Source organism: Grammomys surdaster, unplaced genomic scaffold, assembly GCF_004785775.1.
Source record: "Grammomys surdaster isolate TR1022 unplaced genomic scaffold, NIH_TR_1.0 150, whole genome shotgun sequence".
NCBI lineage: Eukaryota > Metazoa > Chordata > Mammalia > Rodentia > Muridae > Grammomys > Grammomys surdaster.
This window is the reverse complement of record NW_021604608.1, coordinates 12,694,236-12,712,665: the sequence shown is the minus strand read 5'-3', so window position 1 is coordinate 12,712,665 and position 18,430 is coordinate 12,694,236. Positions and strand designations below refer to the sequence as shown.

The 18,430-nt window shown below is 34.0% G+C and overlaps 1 protein-coding gene across 3 annotated transcripts in view; it reads right to left on the bottom strand.

The window, feature by feature from the left end:
- Pcdh7 (protocadherin 7) overlaps nt 1–18,430 on the bottom strand; it is a 400,300-nt gene that overhangs the window by 200,270 nt on the left and 181,600 nt on the right. For 2 of the 3 annotated variants that reach the window (XM_028765265.1, XM_028765263.1), the window contains exon 2: nt 9,692–9,908. In XM_028765265.1, the coding sequence (XP_028621098.1) occupies nt 9,692–9,908 (217 nt within the window). The remainder of the gene's footprint in view (nt 1–9,691; nt 9,909–18,430) is intronic. The other variant, XM_028765264.1, reaches the window with a different exon arrangement.

Here is an 18,430-nt window from a genome sequence, read left to right as displayed (position 1 = left end):
GGAAAGGAAAGGAAAGGAAAGGAAAGGAAAGGAAAGGAAAGGAAAGGAAAGACAACAAAAGAAGTTTTTTAGAAGTTTCAAATTTTGATGAAAATTTTCTTTCAAATATAGCTTGAAGTGAAAACATGAACTGATAACTCCTGACATCAGTTCATTAATAAAAGGATACACTCAGTGGGTTGCCTTTGATAACACCATCTTAGAATTTCTCAAATATGTACTCTTGCTGTACTTCTTGATTCAAGTTTTTGCAGCCATTTAAATTCCATTGACTCAATATCAGCAATATCTACCCTCCTGTTTGGTCTATAACTAAGTATCCTGACCTACCCATTGCTATTTTGATAGCATTATTTCCTAAAACTCTGTATTTCTGCTTATAAACATCATACCCTTTTATATAATATATCATGTACATACTTACATGTTGTATATATGTATATACATGTATATGTGCTAACATTCTATTAAAAATGTAAGACAATACTTGTAATGTGTACATTTAAATGTCTCCTCCAAACAGACTTTTACTGTTAGTATGTAACAGTCTCAGGAAAAATAACCTTTTAAAATATATGTATTCAAATGAAAACTATGACAAATCTAAATAGGTCTTAGAAATAAGCATATAATAGAATCTGCAACAAGCTGCTTAATATTTTTCTTTCTCAGAATTTTTTCTAACATATATATGAGTACACACTCATATACATATATACATATACACATTCAAGATTTAAATATAATTTTTCATACCTCTGGTATATCACAATCCTATATTACATGTAACATTTGCTCTTTTTATATTACTTTTACACATTTAATTATTTCCACAAAATTCTATGTCACAATATTTAAGTACGTGGAAAGCAAAGAGCATTCCCCTTTGGCTCTTGGATTGGAATTTAATAGACTAAATGCTTTATTCAAAAATCAATGGTTACATTTAACTCTGAATTCTCATAACATTCCAAATTCTGGACTTGTATAGAGTTTCCACTATAACATCTATGAACTTTCTCTGGGGGTTCAGGTTTAGTGGCATATGGCCTCACATAGAAGAGAAACAATACATGTAATTCAGGAAAAGAAAATGTAAATCACAGTAATGCAATCTCAGAGCAATGTGCATGTTGTAGATCATCTAGTGGTCTCCAGGGACTTCACCAAATTAGATGGTGATCATTTTACAGCAGATATTAAAGATGGAAAGTCATGTTTAAAAATAAGAATTCCTACAGAAGAAGATTTTGAAACATATTGTGGCAGATTTTATGATATATTTATTTCTGAAACAACTTTAGGCTTGACATACTTTTCATTTGAACACATGTAGTATAAAAGGACACTTTCCATGATGCTGCTACAGATAAACAATAAAATGTTGTTTGGAGGAGGCATTTAAATCAGCATTGTCTCACATATTTAATAGAAAGTTAATTACATTTTCTGGACAGTAATAGAAATGCAAACAAGATAAGAAGATCCAATATCAAAATACTGCCTGCAAAATTTAGGCAACACTTAAACAAATTAAAAATTTAAAACAAAACAAACTAACTCTCCAAATTGTAGTTAAAATGGAATGTGTCACAATATAAAAATAATTTCCAAGAAACACAAAGAATGGGGTAAATTGTGATTTTTTCCTAAAAAAAAAATTGGTATATCCAATCTACTATAATATAATCTATTCATGAGCTTAGCCTGGGGAACATAATTGGTCTTCTGAACATAAGGATGACATAAAAACACTCTTAACAGGTCCTTATTAAATTTGAAAGACATTATTGGTAGAATAAACATACTTAGTATTGGCCATTTTTATAAGCGAGGAGAGAGCACAGACATGCGATTAATTTGTTTTATAGTGTAGGTCTGAATCTGGTTTCTACTGCCAATTATGTCAATACTAACTTCTAGAAATTTCAAGGAATTTCTATTTAGCCCAAAAAGACTGTGTGTGTGTGTGTGTGTGTGTGTGTGTGTGTGTGTGTGTGTGTATGTGTGTGTGTGTCTGTGTGTGTGTCTGTGTGTGTGTATGTGTGTGTATATGTGTGTGTGTCTCTGTGTGTGTGTCTCTGTGTGCGTGTATCTCTGTGTGTGTGTGTGAAATGCAGATTTTAAACAAAATTCATTAGTATAATCCCAAGACTTGTGAGGCAGTGGCAGATAAATCTTTGTGACCAGCTTGATCTAAGTTCCAACTTTCAGTTTGTACTTGATACTGAGACGAATGTGTGTGTGTGTGTGTGTGTGTGTGTGTGTGAGAGAGAGAGAGAGAGAGAGAGAGAGAGAGAGAGAGAGAGAGATGGAGCCTGAGAACGTGAGTCACTTAGTACAGTGCTTGCAGAACTGAAATGAGGTTCTAAGTTATCTCTAGAATTCATGTAAAGGAGGCAGACTAGTTTCATACCTGTAATTCTAGTGTAGTCACTGAGAGACAAGATCAGTAGAGCTCAATGGCCTCTCAGAGGAGTAGGATCTATGAGCTTAAGGTTCAGTGAGAGACTGCCTCAAAAAAAAAAGAAAGCTGGCTGCAATTGAAGGAGAACCCGAACATGAACTTCTTGCTTCCATATGAGTGTCCACACATGTACATGTACACTTCACAGGCATGCACACTGGCACAAGTTTCTCTTATTAACAGTAACTTGATACAACGTAAATGATTTAAATTTCTGTGATTTAATATAAAGCTTCCCAGGCAGTGTAATTATTGTATCTAAACCACATTGAACACAGGTGAAGAGAAAATGAGGTAAACAATAATTCCTCCAGCCTGCATCTTCATTTGTAAAATACAAATGCACGTATTGATACATTTTTCCTATCCTTGTTTTATTTCTTGCATCAGTCTGAACTTTGTCAGTGTGTTTTCTCCTTTTCTGCATCATATCTAGTTCACGACAACCAAGGCTACATCTCCTGACAGAAAGAACTGCATTGTAAAAGCAGGGATTCTTTTTCATTTACTCAAGCTTCCTCACAAAGCCGTAGTCATATTTCAATTTCAATGCATGTTTGTTGAGTCAAAATGAATAACCATAGTTTTGTTTCCATATAATCATGAAACAAGGGTTAGAGGTGAAACTGTTCTACATGGCTTTACTCAAGAAGAAAATGCTTTGCTTACAAAGAAAACAAAAGAAAGAAAGAAAGAAAGAGAGAGAGAGAGAGAGAGAGAGAGAGAGAGAGAGAGAGAGAGAGAAATAGCTGCAATAGAAGAGGTAAATAAAAAGTGTTATTCTCTAGAATAGGAGTATGGAAACAAATCAGTTTCTCAGTAAGTGAGCTATACCCAGAGGCTAGGCAGGCTAACTACATTTTCAAGGGCCAGTTACCAGTTACACTTTTGTGTATGTGTGCATGTGTGTGTGTCACTAAGAAGGCCCTTAAGATTGTCTTCAAATCTCACCAGCATCATGTTTTTGTACATATTCTGTGCAAAAAACTGAGAGGAACGAGAGAGAGAGAGAGAGAGAGAGAGAGAGAGAGAGAGAGAGAGAGAGAGAGAGAGAGAGAGAGAGAAAGAGAGAGAGAGAGATTAAGAGAGAGAATGTGTTTCTGTGTGCATCTGTGTGACAGGCAGGAAAGATTATAATCGACCTTTTAACTAGCTGAGGAGATAAACAAGCCATGTATTTTCAGTTAGGGGTAAAATCCCACAGAAGTCCCATGCTGTGAGTGTCTGATGTGAGCAAACCCTGTAACAGACCTTCAAAGTCACTTGGAGGTTAAAGGAGAACCCATTGTCTTTTTAAATGTCATAAGATTTAAGCAGAGCGATGTAGTTTTAAAGGACAAAATTATAATAAAGAGTAGCACAGCAATGTACTTTTATCAGTATTAATTATTAACACTGAGATTATAAAAGAAAGGACTGGGAGTTGGGTATGCATGTTAATTGAACACTTTTTGTTCATTTCTCCCGCAACTGTATTTTTCAGCCATTCGAAGGGAAATATATATGGGAAGAATAATGGACTCAACTGAAATAAAGTGAATATAAACTGCAAAACATTTTTTTAAGAGGATATATATATATAAATTTTTGACATTGCCTAAATACAGCTTTATTGAAGGAGAGAATTCTTTGCTTACAAAAATATAAAATAGCTGCAATAAAAGAGGTAAACAGGAAGTGTAAGTTTTGAGGGAGATTTGATGTCAGAAGACAGAAAGCTTTCTGCCAGTCCCGTTTTGCTCTTGCTCTGTTACCTGGTTCAGTCCGACATCCCACCAAGAAGGAAACTCAGTATAAAATATTTGCGGTAGGAATGTATTCAGACCGTTCATTTTGACATGCTGTCTTTGTAAGACTAAGTCTATAATAAAAACTTTAGCTGCTAAACTACATCAAATCTCCCTATAATTAATAACAAAGTTTACTGATCACCACACTCACGATATAATAGCAGCTGTTAACATTTCGTAGATGAACTTAAAGTCATACTTATTTATAAATTATTTTGATTTCATCATAATTGTTATATTCTGCAAAGATAAGTTCCATGATAGAAGAAACTGGGGCTAAGCATAGTGCTTAGGAAATGACACTCTTAGAAAGAAACAAGAGTGGATCTCACAGTGACACTATTAGCATTCCAGACCTGTTTTCAAACCACCCAATTCTGTCCACAGTGGTGGCTGAGTGACTTCTAGGATAGTATCATCATAGACTGTTTCGCTTGCACTGCTCCTTTTACTGGCAGACTACAGAGGAGCTGCCGCACATATCTTGATTGGTTGAGACCTGACAGCGTGTCTAATCATTATCTCTGTTTAATCGCTAGGGACAGGGAAGAACAAAACTATCTGACAGTGGTGGCCTACTGGTTTTTGTTTTTGTTTTGTTTTGTTTTGTTTTGTTTTGTTTTGTTTTGTTTTTTGAGGACACTGGGGAGGTACAGAACCATATCATAGGTTGCTTTAAAAAAAAGGGGGGGGGAAACCTAGCCTCAGTGAGATTCTGGTGACTGAATTGACAAGGAGACAGGCAGAACTGTGATAGTAAATCCTTAGCAAGGCACAGTAGTCTGTCCCTATAGAAAACAGTACAAGGTATTTGTTTTGAGTTTTATGGTTGTGTTATTCACACCTATATAAGGATCTTGGGACAGAGGATAAGGTTTTGCAACATAACTGTGTGAAACCATCATAGCTATGAAACCATCGCAGGCTGACATCTACTACAAAAGAATGCCTTAGAGCTGTCACTTAGAGATGGGTATTGGAGAAAAGCAGAGGGTGCTTGTTTCCACACAAAACACTCTCAATTTGATTGGCCATTGGAAAACAGACTCTCCTAAAGAATGCTAATGTTCATCTGAATGTAATGTGGAAATGTAGTACCAAAGAGAAAGTCGGTTCACTATGTACACTGTACCATATTTTGATTTCCAGTATCAAGGAATTCTAAATTCTACTAAAAGCATGTGGAATGAAGAGATAGACAAGGCATAGGATATAAATAAATAATGGAGCCAACCTTATGTAAGGTTGACAAAATTTAGAAATGAAATTCAAAATTACTAAGGCATAAAAGTTAAGAATATATTTTAAATATCTGAAAAAATAAACTCCTGAAGTTCATTAAGGACTTAGAAGAATCAAATGTCTCAACATCCTTAATTTTTACAACCTGTCTAGTGGTCTATTATAAAAGTTTACCTAGAGAAAATATATACCATTTTCTTCCTTTGTCCATTCTTATTGGGACCCAACTACATGTCAAGCAAGAAGCAGTAATACTTCCTCTACTATAGCATAACACCTAACACACATGAAGGGCACTGTGGCCAGGGTGAAATACATCTCTTGCAGTGTGATTTGATGGTGGTTCTGAAACCGTCTCCCAAATTGATCAGCTTGATGCCAACACATCCACCCACCTGATCACAAATCACAGCCCTGACTCCACAGCCCTCTTCTTTGATTTATGTGATAAATGTGTTAACTACTATTAGGATGCTCAGATGTTGTGTGGGTTGCTAGGCAGGCCTTAGAATTACTAGTGCCTTGCCCACATTAATACACATAAACTTTACTACGTACATCACAAGATGTCTTTTCTCTTCTGGTCTCTCCCCTTTTCTCTCTCTCTGTTCCTTCTACCTTGCCTTCTACTATATATATATATATATATATATATATATATATATATATATATATATGCAAGGAAGGTATATATATATTTAGTTATTATATATATATATATATGCATACTAAATGTAAACTAAAAAGATCAGAGAAGGGTCCGATGAAAGACAGAATCATAGGTTGTTGAACTACAGTGATATTTCGAAGATAATTTATTTCACAGCCATGAAAATAATTGGGCACATACTCAGAAGAGTTATGTGGACTGACCATCTCTAATGACAATGTTTGATTAGAAACCAAGTAGAGTGTCTTCTGTATCTGAGCTTGAATTATGCCAGATATATTAAAGGCATGTGTAGAAAAGGCAAACAGGCTTTGCAAAGTTGACTCAGAGTGGGACCTTGAAAAGAATAAATAGACCAGGACTTAAAGGTGGGCACTAAGATAAATACAATAGCCTCAAAGAAAGTGAAATAGCATTCCAAGAGAAATTCTGAAGCTTAGTTTCCTATCAAGAAAGAGAAAGCTAGATATAGTCTGTATTTGTCTTTGATGTAATGATGCCTTTATGCTTAAGATTTATGCTTTACTTGAATTATCAATTCTTACAAACAAGTTTTAAATATTTTATCATCCAACACTTCATTATAACTTTTTACTATGAACTCTATATTTTAAAATATCATTGCATTAAAAGTTTAATATATTATCAAATAACCAATTATCTCATTTTTATCTATAAAGTCATCAACATTAAATCATAATGTGGATAATAAAAGAAGAGGAATGTATTCATGATCATTGACATGGATAAATATATAGTTTTCCTAAAATATCTTTAGTGGCATAAGTGCTATTTAACTTTTTAGAAATGAACCAGAACTTCAAATAGTGAGTTTCTAGGCTAATCCAATTGCAATAAATTATGTCCATTTTTACATTGTACTTTTTTGTCTGCCATTGGACTATGTAAAGCCAGCTAAATGGAAAAACAACTCATGTGCCTTATTAATGAAATTATTTTTATAATAAGTTGCAAAAGAACAATAAAGCTTTTGGTAAAATATAAATAAATTTCAATGCATTTTTGTGTCAGTTTTTCAATTTCAGTGACTTCCTTGGCACGATGTCTTTGACATCTTATTAGAAACTTATTTCTCTTTTGTGACAGGACATAGGAATATTATATGCTACTATGTTGTAAATTATCTTCTAAACCTTCCAATGAGACTTAATCCAAGACACTTAGTGATGTGTGCCCATTTTCATAGAGGTTAAAACTGAAAGAAAATATCTGAAGTGATAATTACGAACTAGGACAGCATATAAAACAATATTTTTATAGAATCCAAATGAAAATCGAAATAAATTCTGATTAAAAGCTAACCAAGCAAAAAAACTGCAGATTACCTGTATTCCAATTAAATATGGCAAATAAATACTTGACTGGTTTCAGTTCCAGTTCTATTTATACAAGAATGGCCTATTAATACTGAAGATGAAATTACCAGAACTCAAGCAATACAATTATACTTTATAAGTACATGAGAATTTAGCAGACTTAGATCCTAACAGAACTGTTATTCAAATGTCAACGGTTGTGTCTAGATTGTTCAAAGTGCATTCCATCTCCTCTGTAATTATATATAGATCAGGGACAACAGGCATCAGATGACAAATCACTTATATACAACGTGCGTATCAGTGTCAGTCATGTATAGAAAAATTAGTTGTGATATTGTGCCTCTTCTGTTTATAGAACTTACTCCATGGTTATGAAAAAGGCCTGGAATTTTTTCAGCCAATATTTTTGAGTGAACTTTCTACTCTATTTATTTATTCCTCTGTTTTGTCCATGACATTCATGTTTCCTGAAAACTGCCCTATGTGAACTTACCAAACATAATTATACTTTAATTAGGCATAATTTCCTAATTATATTTAAAATGCATACCATCTTTAAAGTAAAAAAAAATAGTAATAAAAACTAAAATGTCAGGGTTACAAAAACTGCTGACATAAAAAAAAAGACTTGCTGATACAACATCCACTTTATTTAGATTAAAGAATGTACTTTTAAAAACAAGTAAAATTGTATGATTATCAAAAGATAACTTCATAAAAAAAAAAAGAAGCCTCAAGTGCAAAGAACACTGTCCGACTAAAAATTATTCTAATATATATACACATATATATTAGGATTTTAAATGCACTTGCCTTAAATATATACTCAGCTGTATTTTAATTCCCACCAGAATTTTACATTCATTAAATAAAATTACTGGCAAAATGTTTTCTTAAAAGTCATGTCAAAGTCCCTTCCACATTAGCACACACCACCATACACACAGATAAGCATGCCATATAGCCATGAGGCAAAATGCCATTTAAAGTCTAGAGAATTGATCAAGAGGGACATCAATCAACAGGCCCTGATATCATACGTAATACAGATCAATACTTAGAAAGGTAATTACTCAGTATGATTTAATGTAGAATACTTCACTTGGGGTCACTTTTTGATTTATGCATTACTGGATTTTAATGATCAAAGGTAAATTTCTAAATCAAAACGTGTTTTATCTTTGAATTAATATACTGTCTTTAATATAATTAGTATACATGCCACCACTGAAGAAACTGGTATAAAGTGAGAAAGAGGTCCCTTTTCATAAGAGGATTGAAGGGGTGAATGACATAAATCCATATGCAATTCTCATGCTTTTCTTGATGTATAACTGTATCTCTTTCACATTAGAAATACTGATGAAGTTAGGAAAAGCTTAGCCACTCCACTATTTGAAATAAACACATTCCTCAAGGGTTTATCTAGTACTCAAAATCAAGAAACTAAATAACACAGTTGTCTTTGGGGACGTGAGCAAATGTGAAAGCATTTACATGTATTGTTTGCAACATGATTTTTCGATATACATATGTATAGGCTCACAATGAGGTAAGGACAGGGAGAATTATAGTCTGTTTTATTCCCTTTCCCTTGCAAAAATCAGGATAAACCACACAGTTTAAGGAGAGAGGAGCTGTAATGGCAATTAATGTATTCTAGTGAGAGCAAGGCACTACTGTTCATTTCTGATCCATTTCACCTGGCATTCAAAAGCAAAGGGTTGAAAATACGTTGCTGAATATTCAAAGCAGGAAAAACTTAAGCAAAGTTCGTGGTACTTGCTTTGACTAAGGTTGGTTTGTATTAATTGAATAAACAGTTGCATGACAAAAAATGAAAAGAAGAAAACACTCAAAACTAGACCTCCCTTAGGGGATGTGACTTTGCAATTGTGCACTGAGTTGGCATTTTCATAGTAGAAACTGCTCCAGTTTATATCTGGGTGCATTTATTTCTGATGCACTATTTTAAATGATGGTGTATTTTTATGAATTTTATCTATAGATTTATGTTTCTTTATTTGTAAGTTCTGGATTTTTACTGAGTGTTTAGTATTTTAAAATAGTTTTGGTGTAATCTACTTTGGTTTATGTTTTATTTTAGACTAACTTTTTGACAAGCCTAATTATTCGGGCTCGCTAGCGTGATTATGTGTGTGGATGTTGTGTTTGCCCCTACCATTTTCCATATGCTCTGCCTCACCAACACTGCCATCCGGCGTGGTCCTCTCATAGTTGTCCTCTGGGAGTGGAAGGGCACCCAGTCTTGGCCCTGATGAACTCTTACTGCTTGGTGTTTCTGACTCCTCCAGCCCGCTGTCATAGCAACTCTGCAGTGACCCCTGATGTGGGTCCTGAGGCTGACTCACAACAGAAAACGTCACTCTACGAAATGGCTGTAAAAGAAAAGATTCTGAATGTCACTAAGATATAAGGTAGTAAATGATCTTATTTCATAAAATACATTAATTACATATTTAAAAATCTACGGATACTAATTCAATACAAAATGACTAAACAGGTTGAAATATATTTGGATAACTATATATTACCTAAGACAAGCCTAGAGTTTATATTTTACTATTGAAACAAAAATATTCTTTTATGAAACAAATGTAAGAAAAATAATATTTTACCCACAAATGCATTGAAATCAAATAAATTAGTTTCATATATTAAATCTTTTTCAATTCAGTAGTCTTTATATTTTCCACAAATAGATTTAATAAAACAAAACAATGATCAGTAATTCTGGGCGAAAATAATATGCTAATACAATCCGTTGTGAAAAAAATGTCTCCTCATTACTTCAAATGGCATAATGCATTCAAGTCCAGTTGATATGATGTAGACTTTTAATCCTGTGTTTGCTCGAATTCAGCTACAAACAGTGGAGCTGACAAATGATAACATAAATGTGGTATTAAGAAATCACAAAGTATTTATTATTATGTACCTATAAAGTATGTATTTAAAATTATAAGGCACATAGTAAAATGATCTGTAATGGCTTCTTTAATCCATGAATGGAAAATAAAAAGACTTAACTGAGTGAATTTACCATCATTTTAGTTCGTTCAAAGGCAGTACAGTCAAGTGCAGTGTTTGTTTTATTTATTATAAATTCCAAAGAAATTCCAACTAGAACCAATAAGTACCTGTGTTAATGACAATGGCTGCTCATATCAATTAGGCATGAGACATGCAAGTTATCTGAATTACATGATAACATTAAAATAAATTCAGGCTTATTATGGGAACAAACTAACGCTGCATCATTCAGAGGGCAAACTAAAACATTAAGGGAATATACAGGACTGATTATATGACATAATATATGATGTATATACCAACGCTGCTTGGTAGCTGTCTGAAATTCTTAATGATAGTTTCATACATTAACCCCTCGTGAATTTGAAAATGACACAAATGTACATAATTATCATACTTATAATCCCCACCCTTCATTCCCAATACACAGTTTTAAATTTACTGCTGCCAAAACATAGTATTAAAAAAAGAAGCTTTTCTGATTGATTATAGCTCAAAAGTTCATGGTACGAAATCACTAATCATAACCATGACCAATAGGATTGTAGAGTTATAAGGATTATCTGCATATGACAGGTTAATAAATGAGAAAGTTAAGAGTTGTGGTGTTTATCCATAATTTATGAATTAGCTTTACTAAAGACTAATACATGCTTCCACAAATGTCTCCCTTATTCTGTTATAGAAAAAGATATTTGCTACAAAACCTGTAGATTACTGATATTTCTGCTACTGTATCACTCTTTGTGAGCTTAATAGAAACATACAATGTATGCAAATTTCTTTATCCTACTTCAAGATCTAAAGATTGGTTTGCATTAAATACCGTTACGGGCTTTATAATATTTCATGGAACTGGGAGAGCAGTATGAAAATATGGTCACATAATATTTCATTGTGGGCAGTATATACATCATGGGACCAAACTCACTAACAAAAATGCCTACAGACATGGCCTTTACAAAGAACTCTCAACCTCTCAACTTTTTTATGTTTTTATGATTGTTAGATTTGCACTGAAGATTCATTTTTGTTTTTCTCACTTTCATTTCTGTTTTAATTTCCTCCCAATTACCATTCTCAGTAGTCAAAAAGCATGTGGAATTGCCTGAGGAATTTAGTCTCCCTTTGAAAATGTCACTACTACAGCTTTCATAAAGCCACACTGCTCTTTTCAGCAAACACCACTGAGTAGTAAAGTTTTAATGGTAAAGATTAAGGGAGGGACTACAAAGGCCAGGCAATGGGTTAATAGTATTTGTCATTTAAAAAGAAAGTGGAAGAAAGGTTAGAGTTAGTCTTAATTCTACTTTAATGACTTTCATATCTTTTAGGATCAGTTTCAACTATCAAAGCAAGAGTTTATAATACGCACAGAACCGCATACATTCTATGAATGCAGAAAAGAAAAATGGGAAATAATTTAAAAATTGTTGCTTCATTTTGTTATTTAAAAAGTAACTGTTCGGTGAAGGTAGTAACTTGAAAATCTGTGCTGACTTCTTTCTTTTCCTTAATGTATTGCTGTAATGACAGGGAAAACCTCAATACTTCCAATTAAAAAAAATTGACAAGAAAAAGAAAGATAGTTCCAAAATGGGTTAGCAGATGATTGTCATCAACTTAGTATTTCCTTTTCTGGATTTTCTACTCCATTCTGATTGTGGATATTTTGATCTCCATAACTTATTTTAGAAGAGCATTAGAATTTTTAAATACTAAGTACTTTAGAAAGTACTCAGTTCATCAGTTTCTTTTTGCATGAAAGTTGTTTAACTTAATATAGTTTCTAAGTAAGTGCAAATGTTTATCACATTAAAACTCAAACTGAAAAGTATCACACAGTGAGCTAGAAAACACACACCAATCATTCGATCTATATAATGAGAATTCTATAATTCTGGAATATCAACATTATATCACTATATGTTGCATGTTGTTCCTATTTTAAATATTAAAAACTACTTTGAAGATGCATTTAAGTTGGAAAAGAAAACTAAGTTAGTAGTAGAACTTCGCTGAATGAATACTTCACTGAAGTATTGATGCATAGTTAAAACTCAGTTCTAATAGTATGTCACACATTGAGCTTGGGGGTATATGCAAACATAGAGAGAGCCAGAAGGAAGGTGGGAGAAAGAGAAATATATGGGGAGAGGGGAAAGGGGAGGGGGAGAGGAAGGGGAGGGAGAGAGGGAGAGAAAAAGAGAAGGAGAGAGAGAGAAAGAGAGGGAGAGAGATATCCCATCCATCATCATGCTGAATCAAGTAAAAAGATGGTTATGTTTTGTAATATATTATAATACAAAATTATGGCACCCCTCAGATTTAAAACTGGACTAAATCAGCAAATTATATAGTACATTGACTTCCTGACAAAAACAGTATTGTGTCTGTCGCTGTACTGTTTCATTACTGACGATACAAAGGAAAACAGAGTAAATGATGACGGCTGAGTTTACACACAACTTTGAATTATTTAGAAAATGTATAAATAATGAAATGCCAGTACACATCACAACATAAGCTGAATAAATTAGCATTAAGGATAATCTGCTTTAGAAATCAATGGAATCCCCCACAATGCCTACTAATTCCAGAATCAGTTATAGCAATGTGCAATTCTTTCTCAGGGCACAGAAACATGGATTTGAAGGGATTCAAACTCATATACTTCGGGATATGAGAAACAGTACCCTAAGGAAAAGCTAAAAAGAGCTACCAGCAATGGGAATGGACTTTGTGGTTTAAGTAGCTGAATGGAAGTGGTCATAAATATATCATGCTTCACTGATTCACTCTACTTGCATTTATTTGGGACACAATATCTGCCAGAGCTTTAAAACTTATATACAGTGAAGAAGCTCAATGGCATATACACATTACCAATGAAATTTAAATAGAAGATTCTACTTAACATGTTTGGAAATACAAATAGGTCTTAGAGGTTATTCGACTGAGGTGTCTAGTATGTAAGACACAGTTGAAGATCAATCTAAAATTACCTAGTGGGGTCAAAGAGGAACGATTTTTAAAAGGAGTTGAGTAAGAGTGATCATCCCTGAAACCCTAAGACAGAAGTAAAAAAAAAAAAGTTACTGTGTGCTCAAGATACTTTGATCATCTTTTGGATTATCTAGTTCATGGGGGACAAGGATGAAAAGGAAAAAAAGAAAAACAATGAAGGCACTTAACAGTAATTTTTAAATATATAAAAACAAGAAACAGTGTACAAATGAAAACAATAGGTTTAAGCAGAGATGCATTTACTGATTCTTGATGCTGTTCTTCAATGTCATAGATAACTGTTCATTTTAAGGTGAGTATGTAACACGCCAACAAAGCTAGTTAGTTGTTCAACCAATGTTGCAAAGAGCATGAAAGAGCTCAGTGAACACCAAATTAAGTAAAACAGAGAATTATTTCCAAAATAACCACAAAAGAAAATTCTTGCATGGGTACATGTAAAAGGGTGAATACATTTTAAACAAAAAATTATATATTCTACATTAAAAATAACAGAAAGAAAGAGAAAAGTAAATATTTCAAAATTCCCTATAAATTTTCTTTGTTACCTTGGCCAAGTTAGCTGACCTTTGTTTCTTATGCCTTAGGCCAAGGGTCTGTAAAATAGAGATAATAATATCTTTTTCTTAATTCTGGGAGAATTAATGAGATAGCTCATAAAAAGAGCCTTAAGCTCCCTCAGAGACACATCCTATAAAAGGTATTATACCTCAGGCCACTGCTAAATAACCAGAGTTAGCTTCCATCGTTTCACTTGGGTTTTTTCCTTCTTCTTAAGGAAAATATAGAGCTAGCTAAATAATTCACAAATATTCTAGGTAGAGGTTCTAAAGTCCACATAAAAGGTCAGGCCTAATTAACATTGAAAACCACTAATTATTGATGAAGTAATAATGCACATACAATAACAACCACATATTTCAAGAGCTACTGTGATCATAGCCTTCATTAAACACAAACATTATGGTGGTCAATTAATTTACAAAGTCATTTGTCAGTCCTTTGAGGTTTCAGTGTTACTAGAAGCTTGTGCTTGAGAAGATGATAGAGGCTAGCCTCAATACATTGCCAGAAATACATTCAAACTCCAGGTGAGATGCTAAGTCACAAATAATGATGTGGCTTGTCTTCTCTTCAACTTCCATGTGACTAAACCTCATTAGCATTGCTTTAAAACTTTCTCTAGGCTGGTAACCAGCCTGCTGAAACCTTTTTTCTTCATTCACTGTTTTCTGTTATCACATAGAGACAGCCCACTGCCTGCCTTGTTTGTTTTTCTGTTGTCATGGACCTTGAGAGGGCAGCCTCTTTCTTGTCTCCCTCTTTCCTTGGGAATGGCAGTCCAAGGGCAGCAATGTATGATCACAGTCATCATTTACATAAAAAAATTAATTCCACGGACTTAAAAGAACAAACACAGAGACTAATCATTGAGAATGTATAAGGTATTCATCCAGGTGAAATCTAAATTAGTTTTGAAGAAACAGATGAATATTTAAAAACACATACAAAATAACTTAATTTTATTCATTCTAGATAGCTTTAACAGTTTTAAATAACTTATAATACCTGAAAAACATCTATGATGTTTCACAGGACAATGTTCATAAAGACTTTTACGTCGTTGCTTTACCAAAATCTTTGAAGATACAGCCTATGAAATAAAAAATGCATATTTCCTTGCTAAAGTAGAAAAATTTGAGAAAAAATAATGCCTTTGTAATTTAATTGGCCACCAAAATGTTTGTGTTTAATGAAGGATATGATCTCAATAGCTCTTGAAATTTGAGGCAAAACAAAGAGGAGATTCAAATTTAATAAGTCTTGTGTTTTATGCATTACTCATAGTGAAAGAGTAAATGCAGCACTAGGTTAGGAGTGAAGACAGTATGGCATTAGAGTCCATTTTTTTATAGCTAGTGATGATACCTTTATGGGAATTTTATCTGCAAGAGGATGGGCCCCTAAGGATGCCATCTATTGGAAAGTAGCTCAGGTTCAATCTTTTCCTTATTGAATAGTGCTGTGTCTAACAGACAACTTCATTGGGAACTTTAAATCTGCACCTTCCTTTTTAGCTTCAGTAGTTTCTTCATAAATTGTCTCCTTATCTGGAACTCACATACAGCTGTCTCCGTCACATCAATTATTTCTGAATGGGCTGAAAGGCTTTTTTCTTTTTTCCAATTCACTTAGTTATGTCCATCAAACTGACTTCTAATGACTCTTTGTCAGTCATAAAGCACTGAAACAGTCATGAGGAGGCTCTTGGCATAGGAGGAGTGCTGCATTCTATATTAAAAGCAGAGTCGTCTAATGCTGGGAGACCCTTCCCTGCAAATGAACACAGGCTTGATGAATCTGCAAACATTCTTAGCCTGTGTCAGTGCTACTGAATAAAAAACATACCTAGGATTCTACAGAGCATTAGTGACAGGATACTTGGAAGAACTCACAAACAAACTTTTATCAGGTCTTTAAACTTTTTAGGGGTGCCTTCATTTACTGAAGTCTCAACATTCATCCATACCTCTCTTACTTTCATGTTCATAGATGAAAGGATACTCAAAAGACTCAAGTTGAGACATGTGGATTCATTAATTACTAAGCTTATTTGGGGAAAATAAAATAGCTATCTAGTGACTGGTATGCAATTATACATTTGACACTGTTGTTTATATGTGCACTTGAGTTATTAAGAATCCAGAAGTATTCTTAGTTCTATAGATGAGGGCTAGCTCCTACAAAACTAGCACCAAAACCATGTTTCCTCATGGCAGGAAGGTACAATCTTCCTTTCACTCAAGTTGTCGTTTTGACTAAGGCTCTTTCTAAGTGCATTATATTCATATCCTGATTTTTCAAGTTAGAAATAAAATACTCAATGTCAAAGTGAAACCTGACTGCAAGAGCTACCTGTTCTGAAGGTGCAAACTGGCCTCCTTGCGTTTTACATTTTATCTCATGAAAAAAACATGAAGAAACTGAATAAGTAAAGTTAAAAATTCTTGACAAATATAGTCAAACTTATACAACAAAATGACTTAGAAAAAGAAATGTTCTAGAACACAACTCATTGGACTGCTATAACATAGGCACTATGAGCAGCTACGTTTTTCACCATTTCTTACTAGTTCATTTTAAATGTAGTCCACAGTCTGGGAAATCATTTTCATAAAGGGCCAGAATATAAATATTTCTGGCTCTGTGAGCCATATATCTGTGCTGCAGTTACCCAGCCCTGCAGCTTTGACTTTAAAATAGTCATTGAACACACAAAAGTTAATTGACAAGGGAGGTTTTATTTGTGGACACAACATTTTGAGATTCTGATAATGCTTCTACTGCATAAAATGTTGCTATTGTTATTTTTCAATATTTACAACTATAAAGAAAAAAATCAATCCTATCTGGCTGACTATTCAAAAAGAAGCAGAAGGGCAGATTTGGCTGAGATTCCTGGTTCTGATACAATAAAGTATGAAGTGATATACAAAGATATCATGAAAAATTAGAGCCAATTATTAAAAAATATGTTTTCTAGTTTGTGGGTTACTTGGATGCTCCCTTTCAGAGACTTGTTGCTAAGCCTTGTTTTGTACAAATGCCTTTATCATTATATAGAAGAAATATCACACAACTAATTTTTGTTGATGTTATTGATTGTGGATACAAGACTATGTCTCTCCTTCCCATCAAGGTATCAGAGAGCATCTGCAATGACAGGAAAGAAATGTAAGAGTTGGAGAATGGGGCCGAGTGCTAAGAAATGCTGTCTTGTAGATGTAAGGTAGGAGATATTTCTACGAATGCTCAGGAACTATGGCTACCTCCAAGACGTACACAGAACAATAAGCCAGAGAGGGAACCCGTTGCAAAGACTGTAAGAACGAGAAGATGAGGATAAAAAGAGGAAGTCAATACCCTCACAATACATTGTACGTATTTTTGAAATTGTCAAAATCAAATTAAAAAATAAAGGAAACCAAGTTAAAATTTAAAAAAAAAAAGCCCTTCTTCATACCTGGATAGAAAGAAAGATTTTGTTGTAAACCATGAATAAATCATGCCAATGTTTCCTTTCAACAAGAAGCAAAACAAAACCAAAACATCTCTACTGTGGACACTTCATTTGTACCCTTGTTAAACCAAAGACTGTGTTGTGTCCCCACCTCTACAGCAAGAAGAGAACACAGAGCTCATAACATGTGTATCTTTAGACATAACTTCCTTCGGAATAGATATTTTCACCTTCTGAAAGAATGATTCCAAATAAAGATATGCCAGATGCTGACAGAAATTTGGATCCATTTCATACCTAACAGCTTCCCAAAGTGTTCTAACGAGGAGATAAAATTGAACATTTACTAAGAAACAGATACTGAACCAATACTTCCGCATTGGATTGAAGCCCTGCTTCTCAACAGAAGTTATAACACATACTGTTGATTGGGCCAAGAACAACCTAGCTGGGGAGGTCCTAGGTCTTAGAGAAAAACTTAGAACTACAACACTGTTAAACGGACATAGTATCAAATTGCTCTCTAGATTATTACCTTATACTCACAGATTAGTGCAACAGTCAACCCTCTTTTAGACAAACTGCCATGCATTATGTTTTGCTTTCTTGCCTTAAAGTATAAGTTAACTGGGGCCTGAGGGATAGCTCAGCAGTTGAGAGCACTACTGCTCTCTCAGAAGACCTTGCTTGGGAGACCATCACACCCAGAATGGCACAAACCCATCCAAAGTCCGATTCCATTGTATTTGATGCCCTCTTCTGACATTTAGGGCTGCCAGGAGCATACTGTACGTACATACATACATGTGAGTAAAACAC